Source organism: Saccoglossus kowalevskii, chromosome 11, assembly GCF_978046115.1.
Source record: "Saccoglossus kowalevskii chromosome 11, keSacKowa6.1, whole genome shotgun sequence".
Taxonomy (NCBI): domain Eukaryota; kingdom Metazoa; phylum Hemichordata; class Enteropneusta; family Harrimaniidae; genus Saccoglossus; species Saccoglossus kowalevskii.
Window position 1 is genome coordinate 23,074,050 of NC_140651.1, and position 27,877 is coordinate 23,101,926.

Below are 27,877 nucleotides of genomic sequence, written 5' to 3' on the forward strand. Positions count from 1 at the left end.
TATCTTTTAGAATGGTTATCAAACTGTCAGAGTTTACTGAACTAATGCAGCACAATGTGAGTATAAGACAATTAATATCATATTAATATGTGTTGCATTCCAAAGCATTGACTAAAAACACTGAATCTCGGTCACACACCAATTTTAATATTCAAATATTCTTAACGTGTATGTATGGTGAATGATTGGATATAGTGATATTCGAAAACAGTACAAAGATGAATTGATAATTAAGACCTCACTTAATAACCAGAGAACGTTTGTTTTGATTCATTTGCTGAAATTTATTAAGATCGTTTTAACAGTGTTACAGAAATCCGTCAAGGCTATGAGAATGTGTGTGTTGCTGATATTAAAACGACGTGTTTTCAACAGTAGATTGGTACCACAATTTAGGGATCAACCATTTTAAATTATAGGGGTGTGTGGCTGAAACTACAATCTTACATTATCAACATTTGTTCCCTGCAACACCTTGAGTGAATTTTTTTTCTCGGTGTCTAGCTTGCAATTTTTTTTATTTTCAACAAATCTTTCAGCCAACCCCATTGTTTTAAATGGTAGACCTCAAATCGGACTGTAATTAAAATCAATGTGTCATCTATAACAGCATTCTGAATTAAAATTGTATGAATTTTTTTTTTAAATCTCCTACCTGAATGCAATCTATTGTTTTTAACAATATTGTAGGAAGATTATTTACCTGTCGGTGCCAGTACCAAGACTGTACTGATTCATTTTATCAAAGCTGTTGGAAAGAAATTTACGAATGCTATGGTAAGCTACAACTGTACCTTCTATATGTATACCAGGAACCTCCTGTGTAATGTTAAAAAACTAATATTTTAATGTGGAAATAAAACTGTCTACTTACAATTGCAATGATTTAACTCATCCAACGAAGTTACATTGACAATCCTCATTTTGCCTTCTTAGGATTAATTTTTTTAATTTTTAATAATTTAATTATTTATTAGTTGCTGTTTGAACAAAGTTTGTGTTTAGAGTGAAAAACTTTGATTCAGTAATTTAAGATAATTTTTCGCTCACACATATTTTTTTTTTATTCAAGACATTTCAAGAGAAAGTGAGTTTCCGGGATACTGCAAATCACTATTTTGGTGATATTATCAAAGTTATCAACCCAGTATTGAAGTCCACTGGACCACAGGATGTAATTAATTGGATATATCTTGTATGTGGTAATATAGTCAAGTTTACGGCAAAGATTATTTATGTACAGGTAGGGTGTAAACATTGACCACCTCATGTACACATGCACACACACCAGTGATTCCTCATGTTTCTATGGGTATGATATCTGCTAGTATGTGTATAATCCAAATTTTCACTGCTCCATTGCCATTAATGTAATTCTCGGCCAAGAATATAATTCTCGCCAATTTGTTGGTGGGATTGAAAATTCTCACCATTTCTCACTGACACAGTTTCATGAAAGCATTTTTTTTCATATATCTCATGAATAGATTGCTTAATGCTATACAAGGATATATGTGGAAATAAAAATTATTGTCACAGACAAAATTGTTTAGATACAATAAAAGTGATATTACTTTGTGCCGATTATGGAGTTAGTTCATGGGAAAAAAGTAAAACATGACCAGTTCAATTATAAAATTTCTGGGATTTTTTTAAACTAAAGAAACCAGAAGGTAATAAAACATTGTATTGGAAACTATACATATATACAAAGTAACATACTTGGTAAAGTTACAATGGTTTGCTCTATGCTAATAAACAGGTGTTAATACATGTTTTCACATGAAAACTCCTGCTCGTCCACTACAAGCCTTTGTATTGACCAATTTTAGGGCAAATACATGAACTGGTTCATTATAATAGTATATAACGTTACAGTATCTCATTATATTTCGCAGAGTAAACCACAGTGTCTGTTACCAAATATACTGGACCATCTGATTGTACCCCATGTCTTGTTTAATCCGAACAAAACTATGCCTGGAAGTCAACTTACTGCTATCCAAGACAACTTGCACCTGGTAGGTTTATGTTTTCGGTTACCCAAAACCTAAATATTTCTTTTCTCATAGTACACTATTAGCTGTTCATATTTTGGGTCTAAATTATAATATGTCAATATTTTAGTATTGTTGGTGTGGTTCAAATTGTGTCAAGAATTTAAGACACTGGTAGTTGTATGTCTGTTTGTGAATAAAACTAAGTAATCGGGGTCTGAATAATTTCTGATGTCGACGAGAAAAAGAACTAAACTCAAGTAGGAATAAATTTTAGATTATTGAAATATTGGGTTAATTATAACTAACTATTGATTTGTTAGTTATTGAAAATTACAAGACATGTGTGAGGATGAAGACCCTTATAACCAAATCTCCCAACCCAACCACTAGAGGGAATTCAGGTTCAATCGATAAGATCACCAATTATGGTCTTATTATTGACAGTCACTTTGAAGGTATTTCAAACATAAATAGCAAAAATGTACCTTTAATAACATTTATTTCTCTTGTAGTATTTAGAAGGAATGGCTTTGTTGGAATGTAAACGAGACCCTTACTTACAACGAAGAATTAAAGACATTGTTTGCCAGTATTTCCTGAGATTTCCGATGGTTAGTACATTATATTCTACATTGTTTTATACTAATTAACATCTATTCCACTCTAATGTGACTATATAATCAAAAATGGTCCTTGACGATCATTGAAATGTTTAACATGGACACCATACTCATCATATTCATTACATATTATATACTGGTATCTAAGGTGGTTTGCGAAGAACTTACAAATTTAACAAGCCACATCACAATCACTATTTTCATTTCAATACTAATGCCATATACAAGCAATTTACACTTATCCACTGCTGCATATGTTATGTTAAAACATTCTTCAACTTGACTATTTTGTTTAAAATTGCCCCTTTCAACCCAGCTATTTAACCTTTAAGCTGGTTTTGCCTTCCCATTAAAACTTACAATTATAGTCATCAATAATTTAAACTTATTCATCAAAATATTTTGTACCAGTACTTAAGTTAATACTATTATGAGCCATATTTAGGCAGATACATTTGTAACTCTGCAGTATTCATGTCAGTTTTGAAAGCTCACTAAGCTAGATTTATGTTTTGTTATATTCAGACTATTCTGTAGCATTTAAAATTGAGACTCCTACAGCATTATAGAGTAGTGGCTCACTATTCAAAACTAAAAGTAAAATATTATTATATTATTATGTTAATTAGCTACAATACTGTGATATTTTATTGTAGATAACGCTGTGAATTTAACAAAGGAGAAATCCCTAGCAAATCATTGAATTTTCACTGCTACAAAATGTCAGATTATCAATGTCTCACGATATCTAAGAAATTGTCTCCCACCAAGTGAAAGCAGTTATTACACTATTATTGTTTACCTTATCTCTACATACATGCTGGTTTATCAGGTCATTAACCTCTCTGTCTCATCACTGTGAAGCAATTCTTGCATATTGCAGCATTTACTAACAGTCTAGTACATTATTATTCCCCGTAGAGAGGTAGTGCCAGTACTGGGAGCATTGGTGCAAGCATTGCATGCAGTACAAACCATCCATTTCTTGTAAGTATGCAGAATACCGGTAATACATTGTGTTGATGTCCGTTTGTGTGTTGATGTCAGTTTGTGTGTGTTTTAATGTCAGTTTGTGTGTGTGTTGACGTCAGTTTGTGTGTGTCTTGATGTCAGTTTGTGTGTTGATGTCAGTTTGTGTGTTGATGTCAGCTTGACATTTACATTATTGTGTATAGTATAAAAAATACCGAAAAGTATGCACAAAGGTAGTACAGCGATGATGTCGAACAATGCATAGTGGAGATCAATGCAATCCCATACTGCCTGACTGCAGAATTTGCAGTGCTCTCATGACAACTTCAATATTATACATCTTCTTTTTTTGTTTGTAGTTAAAATTTAATTTTAAATGGTAATAGCCAAACATGCCAATGAAAATTGCTTTGCGATCTGTAAACATTTACGTTCAGTGATAGGATTATATTTCTTCCATGCGCTACAGCATTTCTACAATCTGATTTGTAAAATATACATTTTGGAACAAATTTAGATTTTCTATTCATTTTGGTGCTAGACGTATAATGATGTAGAATACATGAAGCATTTGATTGGGATTTATTTGGGGAAATCAGCAAAAAAATAAGTCGGTGAAAATAAATTTATTTCAGCCCAATTTGCTGTTTGCAGCTAGATAAATATAATTCACAGTACTTTGTATTGTAAACACTAATATGATATTCTGATTACAGACTGCCTTACAAGAGTCATGTACACCCAATGCAAGTGATGCAGCAAGGTAGTGTAACATACCTTACATTTTCTTACTTGTCATCATTTAGTATTAAAGACCCAATATGAGAGCCTAATATACGAGTGATAAATCTATTTACGAGATACTGTAAAGGGGTTAATTATTCAGTGGGTTTTAATTTTGCTTATTTGGCTGACTGGAAAATGTGTTAAACTAAAACCCAGTGAATATTTAAAATTTAGCATAGAACATGTTATCTAAATGATAAAACCGTGAATTTAAAACCTACTGAATATGTCTGAAATGGTAAATTAGCGAAATTTGAAATTAGTAATTTTACAGTAAGTCATTCCTTGTCAATAAAGAAATGTGAATTTGACATATATAATCTGGAAGGCATTCAATGCCAGTTGTGTACGTTGTGTATATTTGGCACCAGATACTTCAATAATAAACTATATTTCATGTCTGGACCCCAAAATCAACTTTTGTTACCTTTAACAGAATAAAACAGACATAACTCTTTAAACATTTTCTATTATTTCTATGTAATCTGAAATTATTGAAATGTTATAAAAAGAAACACATAAAAATAGGGAAACTGTAGCACCAAATTTGTGGCAGAAAAAATGATGGTGCTAAATTTTATGTTATCTTTCCACGATTAACTTAATTCATTCAGGGTGTGCCATTGATGTGTAGTGGTAAATCAACTGCCATATTAAGTCGGAATAATATACTGACACATAGTTGAAAATTTGTGCCAGCTTCTCATATTAGATCTGGAGTAACATACATTTACCTGTCAAATTTGTATTGTTAGTCAGTCGAAGGCTGTTAAATTTTTAATAATTTGACCCAAAATTGAATTTGAACGTAATGGCATTCACAAGTTATACTGATCGAAAACTGATGTGTCAAACCATTTATCAACTAACCTGTAATTTGTCTTCACCAATGTACAATAAATTCTGTATTGCATTGTTATTCAAATCCTGCTTTGGGTGAACGCTAAACACAACTATCCCACGAAATAAGTATTAATGTCTCAGACACATGTGTAACACAAGTAAAATAGTTGTTCTATAAAGGGAGGGATATAATGCTATACAGGAAACAATTCCAGGGTCCGCCATGCATCTCAGACTAAACTTATGGTGCACATTTATAATCATATTCTAAGATTCTGAAAACAGATTGAACTGCTTGGGGATATTCAGCTCAAGCAAGACAATTCTGACACAAATATTTTGCGAATACCATGATAGCTGTTGTATTTATTACAGTACACATGACATGTCAACTGCTTCAAACAAAATTGTGCTACCAATACAATTTTAATCTGATTGTTTCAAAATAATAGCAAATGAATGTAATTCCCCCTCTTAAACACATTGCCTGTTGAAAGCTATTATGGATAGTTGTTAAATAGCTATTTTGATTTCTAAATATGTTTCACTTTTGTTACAGAAACCTTCGTCTGTTAATGTTGGAATTACTTCATAGCAATTACTTGGTTATCACAAACAACCAAATATCTCCAAATATTACGACCAGTCTTGTATTTCTTAAAGAACTTTTCAGACGAACAACTGTCACTGAAGAAATTGCAAGGTATTTAATCTTGTGTAGTTATTGCAATTGTCATAATGGTATCACCAAACTACGGATATGTATATGATTTTTAACTAGATCATCATGCCATGTGTTAAAATGTTTTTAAAATCTCTTTAGCCCTTTTTTGTTTTCTTGTTCTGTTCATAGCGATTATTATAAAATACATGTAGGTGTTAAAGAATGTGGAATTTTGTCAAAGCTAGTAAAGGAAATTCAGCATTCATATAAGTTTCATAGCACAGATTATATGTCTGTTGATTGGAAATTAGGCTGCGTTTAGGGTTAGGGTGATTATAAGCAAACATTCCATGGTGTTCCATACATGTTGCATAGAAGTATTTCAGATTATATTTATTTTATGTTTATGTTAAATGTTACTCTCCCATTGGCTGATATGTCAATCGGTGGTATAATTTCAGTTACTATCAATGAATAGACTGTAGAAGTCTGTTGTCAACAAAAGTGCTGCTTAATCACTATCATTATATTTTGTCGATTACCGATTATAGTGCAAGCAATTATTAGAACCATGAAAAGCAAGCCATTTGTTTTGATTCTATTCAACCCTGTTACATACATTGAACATAATACATTACATACATTGAACACAATACATTACGTGCAATGACCACAATACATTACATACGTTGCACATAATACATTACATACATTGAACATAATACATTACATACATTGAACATAATACAATACATACATTGAACATAATACATTACATACATTGAACATAATACAATACATATATCGAACATAATACAATACATACATTGAACACAATACATTACATACATTGAAGATAATACATTACATACATTGAACATAATACAATACATACATTGAACACAATACATTACATACATCGAACATAATTCATTACTTATATTGAACATAATACATTACATACATAGAACAATAATATATAGCATTTTTTCCTCTCCTCAGGAACACATTTGTGTTGTTTAGTGCCTTATTGGATATTCTATTAGTTTGTGATAGCTCTGCTGTCACCGCTGTGAAGAAACTAGCTGTAGGAGTACTTCAAGCCATGTTGACTGCATTTCAACAAGTACATGATAGTAGTTCTGGTGCCAGGTGAGGAACTCGTTTATAAACTAGAACTTTCCATCTCTGTTGATTGTAAATGGTTAGATGCTCTAAACAGTTAACAAAAACAAACATGGAAACAGCACACAAACTAACTGGTCCTGTTTATTACTGTATACTACCAAAACAAATTTGTGACCTAAGTTTATTAAACATATCTTGCATACAGAGTGACTTTGCAGACTGAGTTGCAAGTTTTCATCAGTAGACACTTTGGAACATCTTACATATCAGTATTACATGTAATGGAAGCAGTGGCTGTGTTGTACAGGAGTCTAGTGATAGATGTCATGCCCAAACTATTAGATGAAGTTTACAACGTGGAAAGAAAACGTGGTGTTGGAACTGACAAAGCACGCAGGTATGAATGGTGCCCAAAATTGTGGCTTTCATTGTGATGATATCGTGTTTGATTCAATCAGTATTTAGTATAATCAGATCATGGGATGTTGATTGTTATTGGTGCATCCTACTGACATTTCAATATTCAGTCAGTTAATTGTAACTGATGCCTACATGTAACTGTTCTTATATCAACATTTTCAGTCATTGCATTGTAACTTGTATCTCAGTCTTCATTTAGTTAATTGTAACTAGTACATCTACTCTGATGTTCCAATCTGGTAACTGGTATATATTTGGATGGCTAAGTTTTCAGTCATTTGATAATAAGAAAATACAGTTAGTTTTTTCAAATGTGCTGTAGTCAAAATAGGCCACTCTATATTTCACATGTGGGTTAAGATATTTATGTTGATTTTCAGGAAAGCAGTGTGTAAGCTACTTCACCATCTAGGAGATGAAGGAAAACATTTCATTGAAATCATGCAAGAGGAAGGTGACTTATTTTGAGTATGTTACAGTACATAAATTGACCAACTCTGACAACAATACTCAATAATTGTACAATCATCAAGTTTTATTTTATAATCATATATAGCCAAATTGGTCTTTTTATGACTTTTATATATTAACATATACTTCACAATATATGCACTTACATGTATTTTGAGCTTCGTGTATATTTTAACAAACTGCTTATAATACCAAAATATAAACTGTATAATAATGTGTGACTATAGCCTATTACATGTACTTGCACTGTACAATTCATTGCCATTTATTGAGCATTCTTTAAAGACGTTTTCCAATAAGAAGCCATGTTAAAGCATTACTTTCATAAACTAATAAATATTTGTTTTTACTGCAAAAAACACAACTATTTGATATTTTGTGAATGCAGACCACTCCACAACAGAAATAGAAGAGAAACAGCACACTTTATTTCAAAACAAAAGCCAGGGAAAAAATGAATAAAAAACATTAAACACTTGCACTAACTATAAAATTATAAAAGCAACACTATGAAGAAAAGCTGTAAAAGAGTACCTGTGAGAGCCTAATTGGGGAGATCCAAGACCCTTTATTTGTCGGATGGTTTATGTTCTGTCCAATAGTCCTCTGGTTAGATACAAAAACAAATGTATATTGTTAATAGAGTCCCTTGCTAGTATGTAAGTAATAATTTCCTAGTAGCTTTCCCCTCAAAAAGTTTAGGATTCCAAGTTCTTTCCACTGCATGCAGTCTTGTCTAATTCTGACTTCTTGATTCTGGCTGTGCTCCAATCATACTGATTACCTTAAATTTTAGGTTTGCCCTGTACCATTCCATGTAATAACAAATATGATATTGATAATACAACTCATAGGAGTGTCTTATAAAAACTCTAATATTCGATCAATGATATTGAACATCGCCAACTACAGTACATGTATACATCCTTCCATTGGAATCTAAATCCTTACCCAAACTAATTTCAAGTTTTTTCAATACACAATTGCAATTGTAACATGTGGGTTCAGTTTTATTTGTTCACGTGTGATAATGAAAAGACCAGTCTGAATCTGTTCAACATAGTGCCATGGACATTATTAATTTAATTCAATTATTTCCACAAATCACAGTTACATAGATGAAAATCACGAATTACAAACCTGTATCATGATAGCTAAATCATAGATAACATTTATCACAATATATTCTCATCAATCGTTTGTTATCTAATCCAAAGGAAATGGTAGTATTATCAGTAAAATGTACTCCCCTATGAAGGAGGAGATTTTCATCTATGTATTGACAGAGTGTAATGTCACATTGGCCTACTTGGTTAACAACCACATTACATGGCATGTAATATAAGATGTTTATCTTTTTTGCAATTGACCACCATTGATACGTCCATAAATTACATTTGCAAACAAAAAATTATCTATTCTTTCATGTTTGGAGAATACGACGTATTTATCATAAGTGACATTACTTTGTAAATGAGCGATTAGTTTAGCCGTCTTAATATTTCCACAGGTGAATTTCCACGTTATGTACTGGACTTTATTCTAAATGCTCACTAGGCCAAATAGTCAATATTTGGCGATCTATTACAGGACCTGCTCCCCTAATTTCCCAATTTCCGTAATTCGCCACGGCAACGTGCTTGATTTACTAATCAGTGTTTATGTAGAGTGGCTCAGCTCGTGGTTCGGCCGTCTTTGTTTCGTACGCCACGCTATAAATGAATTGTTAGAATTCTTTCATTATTAGAATATCATTGTATAATTATAACTGTCGTGCAGAACAATTTATGAAAATGTCACATCTGGCTTAGTAACTGCTTTCCCACTAATTTAATCTATATCGCCTGACATATGCATGTAGTAGATCCACTAAAAACATTGGAGATTGCATCTTAAATTTGAAATGACGAATTAAATAAGTTATTGCTCCTCTGACTTGGTTTATACTAATGTGTTTGACAACTTATAGAGTAATGATTGGAAAATATAACTGACGAGAGATCCGCAATTCAAGTCAATGCAGATCATTATATTAAACACTAAAAATAAGAACACGGATAACCATGACCGTTAGTTCATTGGGTAATTATATTGTTTAGCTGGTATAACAACAACATTTGACAGATGTATTACTTGAATAATGTCATATGATGCTTAATACACCGCCAACTCAACCTTCTTTGACCTTTAGCATTACAAATGGGGCTAAACAATGTCAGCTAAATATTATTATGATAGTATTACCTTACGTCGTGCTGTGCGTTTGACTTTGGTGTTTTGGCTAGTCATAAAATACTACAAGTCCAATGTTGATATGGCCTGGTGAACCAGTAATCAAAACAGTTTATGTCGTGGCTGTAATTTAAACAGGTCAGTCCCATTCACGTACTAGATTTATTTTTGTTCGATGTGTTTTTGTGCCCTACTTACAGAAAATTTGGCACAGACATGACAACCAAATCATTAACACTTGACAAGACAGGCATTATAGTACATCCAATGTGATCACGCGCATACACATAGTAACGAAAGTAATCAAAGCAGAAAGAAAGATTTTCAATAACTTCACACAAATCAAGTGGCGATACATATCGATTTTCAGAAATTGGAGAACGAACAGAAGTTGAAAGAAGATAGGAAAGACTCGGAATGGCTTAACAGATACAAAATGAGTAGATTATATTCATTACCTATGGTAGTTTATGATCAATATTTTTGTAGTCGATTTTCCATTGAATAAAAAAAAGTGTCGTGCAAATACCTTCAGATAAAAATCTGATGGTTTATTTAATGAAGAGGTTTGGTGATATTTTGGGCAACACTTTGTGGAAAGTGCTATATGTCAATTGATGTACCGTTTTTTTTTTTTAGATCCGCTGTCGACCAGAGCTAATCATATGAGTGATTGTCCGTCGCCCGTCGGCGCGCGTCGTCGTCGCCCGCATCAACTTTTGACTTTTTTACCTTTTTTTGTTGAAACTACACGCCTGATAGCTTTGATACTTGGTGTATATGTACCTTGGACAGACCTCTCACGGAATCATTCAACTTTCTTTAATTCTCTAATTTCGATGAATATTTCTGGTAAAAAGTAATATTTTCGACTTCTTGTTCAAAACCGTAAGTCCGATTGCTTTGATATTATACACATAGGTGCATCAGGTAGACCAGTCTCAGATTTGTATTTGAAATGTGCATTGCTAACGGCGGAGCTATCTCAGCCGAGAAGCTGCTTGTTTTCATAATCAAAAATACATTCGCCAAATATGACAATCATGTGTGATTTACTACTTGTTGTTTTTAATGAATATCGCTAGGAAGATGATCATTCTTCTGTTGATTAGCTAGCACACACACATAAACATTGTGACACCTCATTTTAGAAAACCACTAATTATCAAAACTGCAATATTGATATCTTTTGCAGTAGGATGTTGTGTACTTCCCTCATCCTTATGAAATAGTAAGATATTTGCGGTAAAAACAGTTTTATTTGAATACATTCGAAATTAATTACAGACACATTGTTAAAACCTACCCAAATGTCTAAATCATGATGGTGAAAACATTTGGCAGTATTTCTTAAATTTGAATTTCTTAAATACATTTCAATGATTAATATATCAAGTGTTATCAAATTCTACAGTAAATGTTTCCCGGACTAGCATTGGAAAACGATATATTATCACACATTTGTAGGATCGCCATGAGTTACATCATGTCGTAATTCTTTAGTACTACACTGGATATATGTTTCCTACCTTATTAGGAATTGAAAGCATCAACCAATTAGTCAGCTATTAAACACGACAGACGTGCTGTACACCAAAGTTACACCAAGATTTGTTACGTGGGTAGCCCAGTGTATGTTTGGGTTTAAATATAGCACCGTAATACTAGTAGTTGGTATATCTTCTCGGACGTTGTTAATCTTTGCTTCACTTCAATAATATTGAAAAATATTAGTGTAATGAGAAACAACTGGTTTATATAGAAGTCATTAAAACTGTAATACAACAATACAAAAGATGAAATACTCTGTCGCCATGACAACATCGTCACCCAATAACGACCAGCAAAAAAAAAAACACCCACACATTGAAGAGCAATTTTCAACATTGAGACTTGTACAGAAATGGTCAAATACAAATGTGGGAATAAATAAACATGATATTTTATATAATTTATTTGTATCATGAGACACATATTTTCCGGTTCGTGCCTAACAGCTTATATTCGCAAATGATCATGTCACATCTGCGTTACTTGTCTATAATTTATATTTTTAACACATAATACAGTGTTTCTATAGAGCGAAGTTATACACTATACTACTAGTATGGCGCAATTTCCTAAATTACCTGCAATTATTTTAATCGGCGGACTTTCACTCGTTTTTATAATAGTTGATAAAGCCATGATAATGACATATTTAAAATCGTATAGCGTTGGAAACTATGCCAAAAAGCAACACGCCAGTGAACCACGCTTCAAGTCTTGGCAGGTAAGTGATTTAGTCTCACTATTGATAATTACGTATACAGCCAAATAACCAGGAAGAATAATCTTAGTTTCATTTGCTTCTACTGGCCCCTAATCCAGCAAAATATATTTCCAATAATTACGTTTCAATCATTTTGACAAAAAGATTTCATACACAACATCGTCGGTGTTTTTAAGTGCAACAGCATGAAAAACGAACACACTGACGCAAGTATTGTCTTGGTAAATGAATCTACAAGTACTGATTTGTGTATACCTGTCATAAACGAATAGGAATGTAACTGTGACAACAAATGTCGCAAAATGAAAACACACTCAATAGACAAAGGACACAATATGTTATCTAAGGCTATCATTGTGACTGTGACTGAATTAGTCTATGTTTGAGTTAGAACATGTTTAGAGTTTTACTAAATTACTAAAGCAACAATTAAGTAATGGTTTGGGTTTATCTATTAAATTCGATTTCATAGAGGTAGACAACACATGCATTAATACTCAGACATTTTGCTACTGCTTCTTAATAAAAGATTTAAATCATAAATGTATTGCTGTCACAAGGTCATAGGGTCAGGTCAAATATTAACCCAAAAGACCTAAATAATATTCACTATTTTTACTACCCCGTGTGCGGGATCTTTGTCAGTTTAAAATTACAGAATACGTGTAACACAGGGGTAATTTAGACTGATGGGTACCAGTATAGTTTAATACAAGTATATGCATATACATTCAGACAATAATGGGCACTGGTTTACCTTACACATATGACGCCACACAAACAGCAGGTGGTGCAGGGAACAGTAAAGTCGAAGCGGCGTTTGATGTTAATTTTATGCAAATTACACACTTTTTAATTTTAGACTGGCCAGTTTCGTTTTTTAACATTTTCGTTGACAAAGAGCGTATAATAATATGGTTATACACAAAATACCGGGTTTCGCCTCTCAGACAATACATTTGTTTACGATGTACTCAGATGTAAATTCTATTATTTTGTAAAAACCTCATAATGTCGTGTTACTAATACAAGGTTGTTTACATTGTTAATGTCTGAAAAACCTTGAAACTGGACAATTGTATTGGAATGTCGGGACCAATTCATGAAAAGGTCAAAACATTTCAGTTTTATATCACCTATGGAAGGGGGCTGGTAGGACTAAATTACTAGTACTTTATTTAGATCAGTTTTTGTTTTAATTGTATTCATTCTAGTAATTATTTTTAACATTTATTTTTTAACAAAGTCTTTATTTCATTCTTATTTTTTATTATTGTATTGTGTTTAGAATTGTCCTAGTCTTTTAATACTTTTTATTTACCATACTGAACCCGCTGATGGTTCGGTAGTGTAATAAAGTTATTATTATTATATTCTAGATATATAAAGGAATGGCATGTAATGAAACAAATAAATTGTACATCCACGTTTTTGAACATGTGCTTTAACAACACAGTGGCGGATCTAGGGGTGGATTCTTGGGTCCGGACCGCCCCGTTAAAAAATGTATTAAATTTGTTTTTGTATAATATAAAAAAAATCATTAACTTTGTCTGGCGTTTTCAAAGTTTGGATTCGCCCCCCCCCCCCATACAAAAATCCTGTATCCGTCCCTGCAACAACAACAATAGCAAAAAAAGTACAATAAAATAAACATAAGTAACTTTTAATCACTTAGTCTCAAATATTTGTATTTTAATAGTGAAATGAAATACAAAACACCAAAACAACTGCAATATATCATAAGCGCAAGCTTAGTAGAAATTACGTATCCTTAAAATGTGTATTACAACAATTTTGGTGCTACGACAATAATTAGTATGGAAAACGCCGTGTCTACACTTATTGTGATCCATGTTTTGCGTTACATCTACAGGAAACAAGAATTAAGAATTTCCAGTCAGACAAAATCAGAAGCTATACTGTGAAGAATGACAGCTTACCTTCAACGATTTCAGTCAAAAATAATAAGAACGTTCTGTTAAATACACACGAAGAAATACACACTGGTCACAAAGTTTTGGGCAACTTTCAGGATTTGACGGTCGAGAATCAAAGCATGAAGAAAGCTCAGCAACATTCTGAGAGCCTGGCGGAGGTAAACAACAACACGTTACTACACGAATACACAGATTTGCGAAACGAGGAATCGCAGAGCGTTAAAAGTATTTCAAAAGATCAAATCAGTAAGCGATATTTATTACCCATCGTCATTTATGGCCACCAAGGACCTAACTCAATTTACCATTCTTATCGATTTGCAATTAATTATGCACTGAATCAAAATAGGAGTATCGTTCAAATTCCATTCAGATCCAAAGCTGGTGGCGCAATGAAAAGGTTTAATGATACATTTGATACTGCCAAATTATCCGAATTACTGCCCGTGAAATCCTTGGACGACTTTCGACGTGACTGTGGTGGATCAGATCTTCCCTTCGAGTCATTGGTTAATTTACAATGCGGAAAGATTAGTAAAGCGTTATTGCAAGGATCTTCGCGTAATAAAGGTTGCGCTCCTTATACTAGAAATAAAGCAGAATTGCACGAGGATCTTCTAGGTATACATCTACCAATCCTTCCAGGTTCCGGACATTACAACTTGGAATCTGAACTGCACTATTACACTTCAGTGGACGTTCCGTGTATAGTTGTGTCCTTGATTGATAGTAGAAGATCATTGCAAGACGTTCAAGACGCAAAAGATAATTATAAGACAATTGATAAATATTTAATACGCGCTCCATATATAAGGGAATTGGGTAAAAAAGTTGTTAAAAAGTTATGCAATGGTGAAGACATAGCTCACCTCCACTGGAGGAATATGGCCAGTGAGGGGTAGGTCGTAGTTTTATTCTATCAAACAACTAAAACATGAGCCGAGAAACAATGATAGTCTTTCCATTCTCAAGCATTGAAAAAAGAAACAGTGCTGAGTTTGTATGACAAGATTGCCCTAAGCCTGAACTGCGAAGTAATTGATCAAATTTAATAAATATCATTCACAGGTGTCCTCGTCAGGGAGAATGCGTAGCAATGACATTGTTAGCAGAAAACATGCACAAATTAGCACAAGTAATCTATGAGTTCTTACAAGCAAGAAGTATTAAATGTATTTATGTATCAACACCAGGGACTGCGCAGGTAATGAACATGCATGTTTCATTACATGTATATACTATAATATATTATGCATGTACAATAGTTTACTAGAAAACTTAATCACATGTCAATACTAAATCGAGCTTATCTTTAATTGTGTTTGTTTCTGCTATGAATAGTGGATGATTTTAATGGCGCACTTCAAGACAAATTAAATGCTGAAAGACTGTGATTTTGACGCCCGATTAGTCTAATTGTTTATGCATGACAATATTCATCAAATGATTATAGTTACTGGAACAAAAAGGCAGTTAACATCATAGTTACAATTTGGAGACACGAGTATAGTTTTATTTCATTTATGGCAAATGAATGAATACATCACTTATTAATTTACCATAGTACGTTACTTAACAGTATATATTTGCTCTGTGTGAAAGAAGATAAAATCACATATTGACAACACAAGGTATCATTATAGGTAGTCTAACACAACTCAAAGTGAATCTATACTAACATGTAATACTTCCTTATTGGAGAAAAATTCGAGAAAAATGGATGGATGACATGATCCAACTTACTTTTTTCATAGATGCTACACGTTAACTTGATAAGTACCTCTCTGAAGGTATTTAATCGAAACTATCTTCAGGCAGAACTATCGGAATTATCTGCTGATTTTAATGTATTTAAGGCTGACCCTTACAAAATGTCACTTTTGGAGCAAGAGATTGCTGTCGGTACGTATTACTATTATTGTGCATTGGTCGGCAAATGATTTTAATGTCTCAATACATTCAATTCAAAGACTGAAATACAAATGTCACACAATTTAGGTATGTTTCCATTTTAGGTGCAAAACTATTTATAAGATGCCGCTGGTCCACGTGGTCAGATTTTGTGTTATTTGCGAGAGATGTTCAGAAAAAAGAGACTGTTGATTTTACAGACATTCCTGGAATACCTGAAAATTTATTAAAAGTAAACCGTCTTATAAAGAAGAAGTAGCCTTATTCCAATGTCGTGGTTTGGGGCAGTTATAGCGAATCGCAGTATTTAATTCATCTGTCTCATATATCAAATATGATTTAAACGAATATATTCAAAGACACGATAGTCGTGATATTACTTTGAATTAAAGGTGTCTAATCTGGCAGTCGCTGCTGGAACAATATAAATAGAATGAGCTGGCAAATAATATATACTTTTGATTGAGGTTATTCTGAAAACATACTACGCTCGTATATTCAATAAAAAAATTCACATCATTTGTAGAAATCATATTGATATTGCTTTAACAATAAAGTACGTAAAATATACATAACGCCATAAACATTTTGCATTAAATCTTCTCCGCACTGAGCAAAGATAACATAGTTGTTTTATATCGACGCGCTATGTTCCAATTAGTGACATTGTCGCCGGTCAAACTATACGAACAGCTAATTTTTAAAAGGGGTGTCCACAATTGCAGATAAGTAAACAAATGTAGTACACATATCGAAGAGCACACCAGTATTTGCATGTTAAATATTTGGCGCCAACATTATTCGCTACTTATTTCTGCACCAGTTACGAATGACTAAGATTTCCTTCTCTTCAGTTTTATTATTTAACTATATATTAGTGAAATTCGTTCGATTCGGCCCGGGCTATTATATTAAACTTTTTTTAATCTGAAATAAACCGACAATTCTGACACTTTATTTGAGAGAGCATGATCTCATTTTCACTAGCCGGTTCTTTCAAAATATATATTTTTTCAATATCTCATGATAAAATGTTTAAATTTTACAGTGTATTGCCAAACAACACTGACTTCCGCACACCAAGAATAGACAGCACTTAAATGATCCATAATTTGGAATAGTACAAATGATGAATTATTTTCAATAATTATTACTTTATATTTGTGCATGATATACATGTGACACAGGATTATTTTAGATACATTGATCCTCGTTTGTAGCATCAATGTGCTGTCACAACCTTTTATTGGCTCCCATTAATTACATTCGTGAACTTGTTTTTACGGGCCGTTTATTGAACACAGACATGCTTTAGTTCGCGCCTCGCATTTATTTTACGGAATAGTTCTATTCCTAGATTTGTAATGTCCTCATTAATGTATATCTTGCTTGTATATCTTGTCTTCCTTGAATTCATAAAGTTATATTTCGTAGTTTTTTCTTGATGTGTAAATTTCGTTACAAATCTGCCTACCACTTAAGCGAACGATAACTAATTAATTGGTCGGCGCCTACTGTTCTTACCAGTTCTTGCTATTGACATTGTGCCGAAAAAGTGATCAAAATCAATGTCATATGTGTTCTTATTTTGAAGGATGCCATAAATTTCAAGAATATGTCAATATCATCACTACTGTTGTATATATTCTTCGTCGCACTTGCCGCAGCAGAAAACATGCATACTACAGGAAAAAGTCGAAATACACATGTTTGGTATGTGGTTAGGCATGTTTATCAGCACAGCGAGATGGAATATGGGCCTGTAAAAGTATACATTCCAAAGTATGCTCCCTTTCATCTAAACAACTAAATGAGTTTGTTGAGCAATGTCTCATTAAGCCTATTGATATTGCAAAGCATACTGATTTTAATACACCATTGTTTTGAGACAAGACAAAGACTTTCCCTTTCGCTTCATGATGTTGACTACAAACAATCCGCAGTAACACAGGACTCACTGTAAACCAAGAAAAGATACTTTGCTTGAACTGTGTTTGCCAATTCCCCTGCAAAGAATAAAAGTCTGTACACAGGCAATACATCTCTTTTAGCAAATATACTAATGAAAGATTGTTGCAACCCTCAACCCCCGCTAAAATAACGATGAGTGGAACTATTTGCTTGGTTATCGATGGCTAAGCACTGGTGATGGCAGAGAATACAGAGAATTATTTGGTTTCTTTACCAGATAACTGGTTCAATGATGCATGTATGTATCAGAAGTTGAATGTTCTGACTCAGGGATGAACACATTACTCTTAAATGCCATACAAGAGGAAGCAGATTCTAGACTGATTCTGCACAGTATATATTCAAGAGCTGAACCAGTTGTAGTGTCAGCATGTTACACTGATGTGCGCGTCTTGCTAATTGCGAAGATTGCAAGTTCCAAGGCTGTGGATGAAGGCAGGAAGCCAAAATATATCCCCCATGTAACGCACAGTCTAAAGATTCCATGCGATTACAGGTTGTGAAATTGTATCACAGCTTGCGGTCCACAGAAATAAGTTAACCTGGAAAGTATTTCAGATAGTCAGCTTTTAACAGAGGATTCGTTCAAATCAGTGGAAAACTGTGTTTGTTTTTTGTACAGCAAAGGTTGTTCACAGGTCGTTCCAACGTCTGTTGCAGTTAGACTACACATTAAACGTACACATTATTAAGTAGAGGATTAATAATCCTCTTTCTCCCATATTTTGGTAGCCGGTAATTTGCCCAACCTACTTTGAGTTTACCCCCCATAGTGGAAAAAAAGGTAGTTGAGTGATCACTGGTTCATTGCCCAAGTGGAAGAAATATGCAGTCTTGAACATGTGGGGTCTGGCAGCACCCCTGGGTCAGGGATATCATGTATCCTGCAGCCAACCATGTTAGCATATAGAGGTGACTCAAGGGAATATTTTTCACTAATCCTGTTTATTTGGTGCATTCCTGAGGATAAAACAGGACGTGTTTTTGTCAGCTCTCCCGTTGAATTTTGTCTACTTTGAATTGCAAGAAACCCGTACACAGCTCATGCTGTTAACTGGTAAGTACAGTTCAGCCAAGGCTAACTACATAAAATACTGTAATGGATACACGAGCCTACAGTTTCATACCGCAGAGCATAAGTGCTGATCAGTCAAGGCTAACTACATAAAATACCGTAATGGATACATGAGGCTACTGTTTCATACCGCTGAGCATAGCCTAAGTGCTGATCAGTCAAGGCTAACTACATAAAATACCGTAATGGATACATGAGGCTACTGTTTCATACCACTGAGCATAGCCTGAGTGCATGCCAGTTCAACTACGCTGGTAGAAAGTACACATATAAACTCCTTGGTTCACCCACACTATAACATATCCATACTGGGGCGGTATGAAAAATTGATAACTACATGTTGGCTCTGCTAGAATGCAAATACTTTTGATATGCACTACATTTCTGTGTGATTCCTTTGCATGGCGTTTATTTTATGGTGTCCAGGAGAGTTGCAGGAGGACACGCTGATTTCTCTATCCAAGTGCCCTTCCTTCTGCACCCTCCCTTATATGCATGGAAACCTGTTTCCTGTCAGTAACAGTGGGTTCTCATTCATTGTTATTACAGGAATTGGTCCAACTGTGAGCCACTTGCATGAAGCATGTCCTCCTTACAGCTTACTGATGCAGAAAAGCTTCTCCTTACAGAGCGTTCAAGGACCAGGTCTGGGAAAGTGCGACAAAAACAGCAGAAAAAAGAGGATATTAAAAAAGATACAATTGTTAGTGACATTGAAAATGAGGAAAAGATGGAATGACACATCTGCAGAAAGTGTAGACCCACCGCTACCAGAAAATATAGACCCACCACCATCAGAAAGTAGGGAGCAACCACTACCAGAAATTCAGGGGATAATTGTAAGCCATGCCCTCGTACATGACAGTACTTCTGACGATGATGATGGTTCATACATGTCCTCACCATCCCCACCACCTCCAGTAGATTCCTCATCGGGGAGTGAAATAGGTGGTTTTTCACCTGAAGATGAAGATGGCACGGTTAAGATTACGTAACCACAATGCCAAATTTATAGAAAACACCTGGAAAACAGTATATACTGAACCAGCACACTACTCTGAGTCTGAAGACGACAGTAGTAGGATAGATGATGATGGATGGAGTACAATGCTAAAAAAACGCCATACATAGCCCTTCACTGGTAACACACCTGGACCAAGCATTGATTTGGGTGAGGGTGCAAAACCCATTGATGCTTTCTATTCTATCTTTCCAAGATCTCTGGTGAAAAGATTATGGAAAGAAACCAACAGTTATGCAACCTGGTGCATCACTAAGAATGGAGGGAATAGATTCTGGTCTCCAGCTAGCAGTGAAGAAATAAGTGCACTGATTGGAATAATTGCCATCATGGGTGTTGATTCAAAACCAGAGATAGCAGACTACTGGTCCACCTACCAAGCTATAAGAAATGACTACATTGCCAATGTTATGAGCCGCAACAGGTACCGAAAACTGATGCAGTATTTTCACTGTAACAACCCAGAAACTGACCCAATGAATATAGTCAATGATGATGAACGCAGAGAAAGGAGAAAAGAAGCGCCTCTGTATAAAGTACAGCCAGTACTGGATGCTGTCTTCACCAATTCCCGGGAATGTTACAACATGCATCGCCAGGTTAGCATAGATGAATCTATTGTTGGCTACAAGGGTCGTTATGGAGGAGTACCTACAGTTTTTATCCAGGGAAAACCCCATGCTAAGGGATTCAAAATATATGCCTTGGCTGATAGCAAATCAGGCTACAACTACAGGATTGAGATCATGTCAATGACTGGTAGTCATGAGAAGTATAGAAGGGATGTGTCCAGAACAAGAGATCTGTGTGAAAGGCTTATCGTTAACATTAGGGGATGCCATCATGTCCTGTACACTGACAGTTATTATACCAGTGTAGACATGGTGAGTTACCTGCTAGAAAATCATGAAATATATGTGGTTGGCAGCGTTAGGCAAGATAGAGTGGGATTCCCAAATGCCCTCCGTACCAACCTCAAGAAAAATTCAAATCACAAGGCAATAACAAATTTAGAGAGGGGACAGTTTGTATCCAGACAAAAGGATACAGTGGTGGCTATATCATGGAATTACTCCAACCTCCTGAATATACTGACAACATACTATGAGGGCTATAGAACCGAGAATCAAAGAGTTACCCGTTTTCTGCTCTCACCAGATACTGGCAGGAAAGTAGCATACTCTCTACCTTCCCCAGAAGCAATTTATGACTACAATCTGTACATGGGTGGAGTTGACAAGTCAAACCAACTCAGGTCCTATTATACAGCCCAGCGTCAGTCAAAGAAATGGTGGAAGTATATCTTTTTCTACCTTCTGGATACTGCTATATGCAACAGCTGGATCCTGTACAAAGAATCCAAAGATGGATCCAAAGAAAATGCACAAAGCCTTCCAAATTGAAGTTGGCATGGCACTGGTTGGTGGTTTTTCATCCCGAAAGCAGCATACCAGAAATTCTGAACCTGTGATCAGCTCATTCAAAAACCACCATTTAGTACATAGTCAGTGCTCCCGTGGCTCATCCCACAGATGGTGCATTCAGTTAGGGAGAAAAAAAGGAAAGGTTGCGCTGTATCGACTGTGTTCAGATGTCAGGAGTGTAGCATCAACCTATGCAAGGGCTGTTTTCTGCCCTACCACCATGTGGCCACAGGTTGCCCAGACAGACCCAAGACAACACAGACTAGTGAAAATGATCTTCAAGAGTCCAGAAAAAGATCATGGCAGGAGAGATGGTACAGCAGTCAGAGGTGGTAGAGGAGGCGGCAGAGTTGGAACAAGGGGAAGAAGAAGAGGAGGAATCAGAAAAGTCTGAAGAACAGATTATTGGGCCCCAGGGTGGAGGGTCTTGATAGGAGACTGAGAAGACATGTACATGACATGTAAGCTTACCATGTTTTTTTTTTATTATTGCAGCATAGAAGATAAAGCCTCAGAATACAAGATATATATCACTACTATACACAATTATACGTTTGTAGAGCCCCTGCAGTACTGTGTTTTGCAGGTAATTAGATGTCATAATGTAGAGCCAAACCAAAAATATATGCATTCTGTCAGAGCCATTGTAAAGCTACTTAGACATGGGGCAGGCAAATATGATATATTTGTAGTATCAGTTATCTGAAAGTTGTCCCATGGCAGTTACAGCCAGCCAAACAGCATAGTTTAGTAGTTGGTGAAAACCCCTATGGTATTCACGGTCAGCCAAGTAGTTTATTTAAGTAGTTGTCAAGCACTCACAGCTACCCAAGCTGTAATTTATGGTAGTACAGGCTATCCAGATGTAGCACTACAGTAGTTAGGGGCAACCAAGTGTAATTTTCCTGCAGTATCAGATTACCACAGGTAATTAAAAAGCAATTAACCTTGTCACCCAAGCTGCATTTTTTATGTCGGGCAGGAGCCTGCAAAACCACTCGGGCATATCACAGACTACATAAAATTACACTTTGGGAGTCCTACAGAGATACCCCTTGGAAGTAAGCACATGTATCTACACCAGCACTCCCTAAGTAACTGAAACAGGATGAACGTGGTGACAAAACTAATAACGCTTCCACAACTGCATGTCAAAGATACAACTGCAGTTGTAGGAAAGTTAAGCAGCAGATTGTCAATCAAAAAACTCATCACACAAACTTAGAGAACAACACTTTAACTAATCTTGTTTGTATTGAAATCACCTCACCATTGCCTTCATGCATTGACCACTTTCATGATCATATACAACAATTATAATTACGTTTTACTTACATATTCAAGAACGAAATTATATGCGACTATAGGTAAAGTCATTGTTGTAATCCTTATATTATCTCACACATGTCTAATTATAGTCTAATTGTTTTGTTTGTAATTGTTTGATACTGTTTACATGCATATTACATAACATACACAGCTATATATTATGCACTATTATACACTATATTATGGCGGCCATTTAGGTTTTTGCCAATTTGAAGGTCAAGATCTCTAAATCACGCTTGGCAAAAGTTAGGACCTACGAATTACGCTAAATCACTAAAAATGCCTATAACATTTTTTTTCAAATCTGGTCCTGACTGTCACAAATCATATATTTATGGTACGAAATATCATAATGTAGTTCATTAAAGTGTATTGATAAACACAAATTAACACACAATTGGATAGTGTTATTTAGTGTTGCCAAATAATAGTTTACTAAGTGTCTTAGTGTGAAGATGATAGAAGGAGAGTCTCTAATTACTAACACGCAATGTGGAAGTATAAGACTAACATAGTTTTCGACAAATTAACACATATTCTTGAAAAACTAATGGTCACGTTGTTCACCAGATTCAGGCTGCATGGAATAAATATAGCAAGGCAAGGGGGCTGACCAGTCAAAATCATCATCTGTAACAATACCCTAAAACTTAAAATATTTAATATTAACATTTTATAACAAATATATGCATTCTTTGGCAGGAACCATGATAAATAATGTCAAATGAGATCGAACAATGTCAAAAACAAATATCTACATTGAACAAATTATAAACCCATATCGTTATTAAACTGGAACGAATCGTGTGTATATTTTATGTGTTCATATTTCATTAACTATCTACGGTATGATGCCAGTGTAATGTAATAGTCATACCAAATTACATACATTGATTCACCCATGCATATATACAGTCTGCAACACATGTTTTGCTCCATCCCCATTTGGATATATTATTTCGTAAAACAGAACCACGTCACATTATGCAGTGTGAAATAAAGCAGCATGGTCAGCTCGCCGAGATTGTCAGCGATCCTTCTGATCGGCGGACTGGTAGTTTTCCTGACAGAATCTTATATAAACAATTCTAACATCAAGCACCGTTTTGAAGCACCACAGTTTAAGGTGTGGCGGGTAAGTGACTATGATATATAACAAATTTCACATTCTAGTTTACATTGTTGATATCAAATTCTCATGTAATAATATGCAGGGTACACTAATAATAATTTAGGTATTTGTAAAATACTAATCAATAAGCTTTTCAGTTGAATTAGAAAATTAGTGTCTTTAATTTGTTAGTAATCAGTTGCTAATAATTTGAGGACACTATGAAGTATAATTTTCTGCAATATTTGTCGCTATATTTTATCACTAAGCGACCAGCTGATATCACGGATACACGGACAACTAGGTAACATACGTTATATAAAAGTATTTAGTACACAGCTCGTGATGTTTTTTTTTCACCGCGTTGGTAATTTTACTACACTTTGATTGCACATGTCCATGTCTATATACTCGTGCTAGAAATGAAAATGTGCTCAATTATAGAAATGTTATTGTTTTTTACACAGAACACCATAATCGGTGACAAACAGTTTATACGAAATCAGCTTACATACGGCGCAAATAAAGAAAATAGGGTATCTTCGACAATGACACACAGAAGTAAAGAAAAGAAATTGCAAAATAATCACAATGCCACAAACATCATTAACGTTGAGCTAAAGAGCATTTTCACGCAAATACAGAATGGAAGTAAAGAAGCACACAATAATGACAAAACATCACAACAGAAAAGCTCACACGAACGTGGAAACGACGATGGGAATAATAAACAAGATGAACTACAGAATGTTACACAGGGATCGCAAACTACACATCGTTACACGCAGGATCAAATTCGATCACGTTACTTGTTGCCCCTTGTAATTTATGGTCACCAAGGTCCGAACTCTATTTACCATTCCTATAGATTTGCTATTAATTACGCAATGAATCAAGGTCGGAGTGTGGTACAAATTCCATTCAGATCGAAGACTGGGGTCATGAAACGCTTCAATGAGACGTTTGATGTAGAGAAATTGTCACAATTGCTTCCAGTAAAAACAATGGATGATTTCCGGCGAGACTGCGGAGAAATACTTTCTTTCGAATCATTAGTCAATTTACAAATACCTAGCGTATATGACCGAAGCCAAAAACAACCTGAGCTAAGAAAAGAAGGAGTGATACCGTATATAAGGAATGATCCTTCGATCCATGAAAATGTTCTAGGTATAAATCTACCGATTATTCCTGACAGAGGAATAAGTAGTTTTGAATCTGTAATGCACTATTATTCATCGGAAAACATCCCCTGTATAGTTGTATTGTTGATGGATGGAAAGTCGATATTAAAACTAGATGTAAATGCGGTTAGTCATTATAAGACAATTGATAAATATTTGACGAGAGCCCCATATATACGTCAAATGGCTGATAAAGTGGTAAAACAATTTTGTAATGGCGACTCATTTGTTGCACTTCACTGGCGAAACATGGGAGCAGAAGGGTAAGTTAGTCTCCATTTGCTGTAGACAACTTGATCGAATTATCTACTAAATTTATAACTGCACAACATACTTATACATTGAATAGCTGTATCATGCTGGCTACTAAAATAATTAGTTGCCAACTGCAGCCCGGGTTGCCTTCATATTGAGTTAATATGTCGATTATGTTGTTAGTTTGATATTTCCACGAACTAATTCGTAATAATGTGTAAACAAAGCACATTTATTGTGCAAGCAGTACCCCCCCCCCCTATGATGAATCCGTTTCTCCTATTGCCCTTTATAGTTATATATTTTGTTTTTGACGCCAAGGACGCTATTACGAAAATAATAGTCACTGACATATTCGGTATTCAATTCACAGCATCAAAATAGTCATAAGATTTGTTTATAAAAGACACTTTACTGTGTGGCTTGCATTTTGATATTTTTGTCGGCACGTTCACTATATGGTTTGGAGTACTGAATCTGATCTATGCGAACGTCATTTCCACTGTTTTCTCCACGGTTTTCGAAGAGATGCACCATTACAGTGGAAATGGTGCTCGTATACACCGATTTCGCTGCATCTGTGAACTGTGAAAAATATGTAAAACAACATTTTGGAATCCCGTGAATTCATGATAATTGATAAACTCCAAATTACCAGGTCCTCGATTTCATTAATATATATACTATTCATTTTGAAGGTGTCCGGGGGAATGTGAACCAGTAAAATTATTGAACAAACATCTTCCGGAATTGGCCAGTCTGGTTTATAAATATATAAATGCAAGAGGTATTAAATGTCTCTATATAGCAGCACCCGGAAGTGCACAGGTAAGCAAGTTATTCGGTTATTTAACGTGTTTGAAGATGAACAATTAATATGCCAAAGTAACAGCTGTGACAAAAAATCATATTTACACCATATATGTGAGTTCGTTTAGGTATTTTATGCAGATACAATATAAATGAGCCCGACGTGGATGCCCCATTCTTGTTTCAAGTCACATATAACTTTTCATTAAACTTGTAAAATGTTTATCATTTCACATAGCAGAAGTTAGCGAAAAAGTATAATATCAACAACATTTGTCGTAATATGAAACTAAAAATGGCAACAAGTACCACATATGTCTTTCGTAACAGAACTTTGTAGACGAATTGAAGAAAACACCACTGACTGTATACAACCAGAATGTACTCAAAAATGACATGCCAGCACTGTCGAAAGACTTGAAAGTATTTATAGAAGATTCGGGCTATAAATTGTCTCTTTTAGAGCAAGAAATTGCCATAAGTAAGATTGTCTTTATTTACATATGTTATATCGTGATTGCATAATATTGCTCGTGTCATTTTTATATATGTTTACAAATGATTGTGGGATCGTTTATTCAATTGAAGTATCTCAAAGAATCACATGAAACAACGGAAAAACGATGTATACTTATAATTGCTTACCTGCATCTTATTTTTTATTAATAGGTTCAAAGCTATTCATAAAATGTCGTTGGTCAACATGGTCAGATTTAGTTCTGTACGCAAGAGATGCTCAGCGGAAAGAAACAATAGACTTCACAGATATTCCTGGATTGCCAGCAGAGTTACTGAACAGAGCTCGTCTGATAAAAAGAAAAAAATAACATTGTGTACTTTAATAACTAAGTTTGTGGTAAACAGATTGGCGATGAGGGTTATTTAAGGTAGAGATGCAGGTTGGGAGACTATATTTCTAATTGCCTATAATTACTGTAATTACACGAGTAAAATATACTTTTTACCAATCAAGTTATATATCATTTGAAAGAGTTTTATTTAAACTTTTGCGTTTTATGGTTTACAATAATGTACTATGATACCATATTAAGTGGTGTTGATTTTGGGTTAAAATCATGCATTTTAGGTGAAAGTGCACTTAAAACTATTTAACTTTTGAATGCATACCCTGATTTTAATTTAAGAACACTTATTTAAAACTTCTGTTTACTAGGAACATAATGGCTTATTTATTAGTGCTTCCATTGAAAAGTTTTTACACAGTGCTCTTTGAAACATTCACATTTTATAAATCGTTCACAGTTAACAAAGCCGCTAATTGGCAGCTCTATTGTTTCTGTTCCAGTAAAGACAGTGAAACCATGCGAAGCCATTTACTTAGGATAGACCTGAATAATGACCCCTGAAAATTTCATCGAAAACAAATGAACCGTCTTGAAGTTAAATAGTTTTAAATTTAAAATTTGGAGTAAAAAAT

General features: G+C 34.6%; 2 protein-coding genes across 2 annotated transcripts; both read left to right on the forward strand.

Annotated features, from left to right (window-relative positions):
- Window positions 1-26: 26 nt before the first annotated feature.
- Window positions 27-8,268, forward strand: LOC144345869 (protein MMS22-like). Its single transcript, XM_085505491.1, has 11 exons — window positions 27-56; window positions 691-777; window positions 1,073-1,243; window positions 1,899-2,021; window positions 2,513-2,611; window positions 3,542-3,607; window positions 4,309-4,355; window positions 5,781-5,924; window positions 6,888-7,037; window positions 7,219-7,410; window positions 7,814-8,268. Exons 1-11 carry the CDS (start codon window positions 45-47, stop codon window positions 7,899-7,901), a joined length of 1,179 nt encoding a protein of 392 aa, XP_085361617.1. The 5' UTR covers window positions 27-44; the 3' UTR covers window positions 7,902-8,268.
- A 3,975-nt stretch (window positions 8,269-12,243) lies between these two features.
- On the forward strand, window positions 12,244-27,415 carry LOC144345867 (uncharacterized). Its single transcript, XM_085505278.1, has 14 exons — window positions 12,244-12,408; window positions 14,285-15,246; window positions 15,417-15,552; window positions 16,103-16,250; window positions 16,364-16,514; window positions 19,196-19,287; window positions 19,855-20,296; window positions 20,523-21,674; window positions 22,034-22,174; window positions 24,082-24,214; window positions 24,658-25,637; window positions 26,328-26,457; window positions 26,770-26,920; window positions 27,109-27,415. Exons 1-14 carry the CDS (start codon window positions 12,244-12,246, stop codon window positions 27,264-27,266), a joined length of 4,941 nt encoding a protein of 1,646 aa, XP_085361404.1. The 3' UTR covers window positions 27,267-27,415.
- Window positions 27,416-27,877: the final 462 nt, after the last annotated feature.

Coding starts and splice junctions, on each gene's coding strand:
- LOC144345869 (XM_085505491.1), top strand. Junction 778..1,072: donor AGAAATTTACGAATGCTATG/GTAAGCTACAAC, acceptor TTTTTATTCAAG/ACATTTCAAGAGAAAGTGAG. Junction 2,612..3,541: donor ATTTCCTGAGATTTCCGATG/GTTAGTACATTA, acceptor TATTCCCCGTAG/AGAGGTAGTGCCAGTACTGG.
- LOC144345867 (XM_085505278.1), top strand. CDS start 12,244: ATGGCGCAATTTCCTAAATTACCTGCAATTATTTTAATCGGCGGACTT. Junction 12,409..14,284: donor CACGCTTCAAGTCTTGGCAG/GTAAGTGATTTA, acceptor TTACATCTACAG/GAAACAAGAATTAAGAATTT. Junction 15,553..16,102: donor CAACACCAGGGACTGCGCAG/GTAATGAACATG, acceptor CTTTTTTCATAG/ATGCTACACGTTAACTTGAT.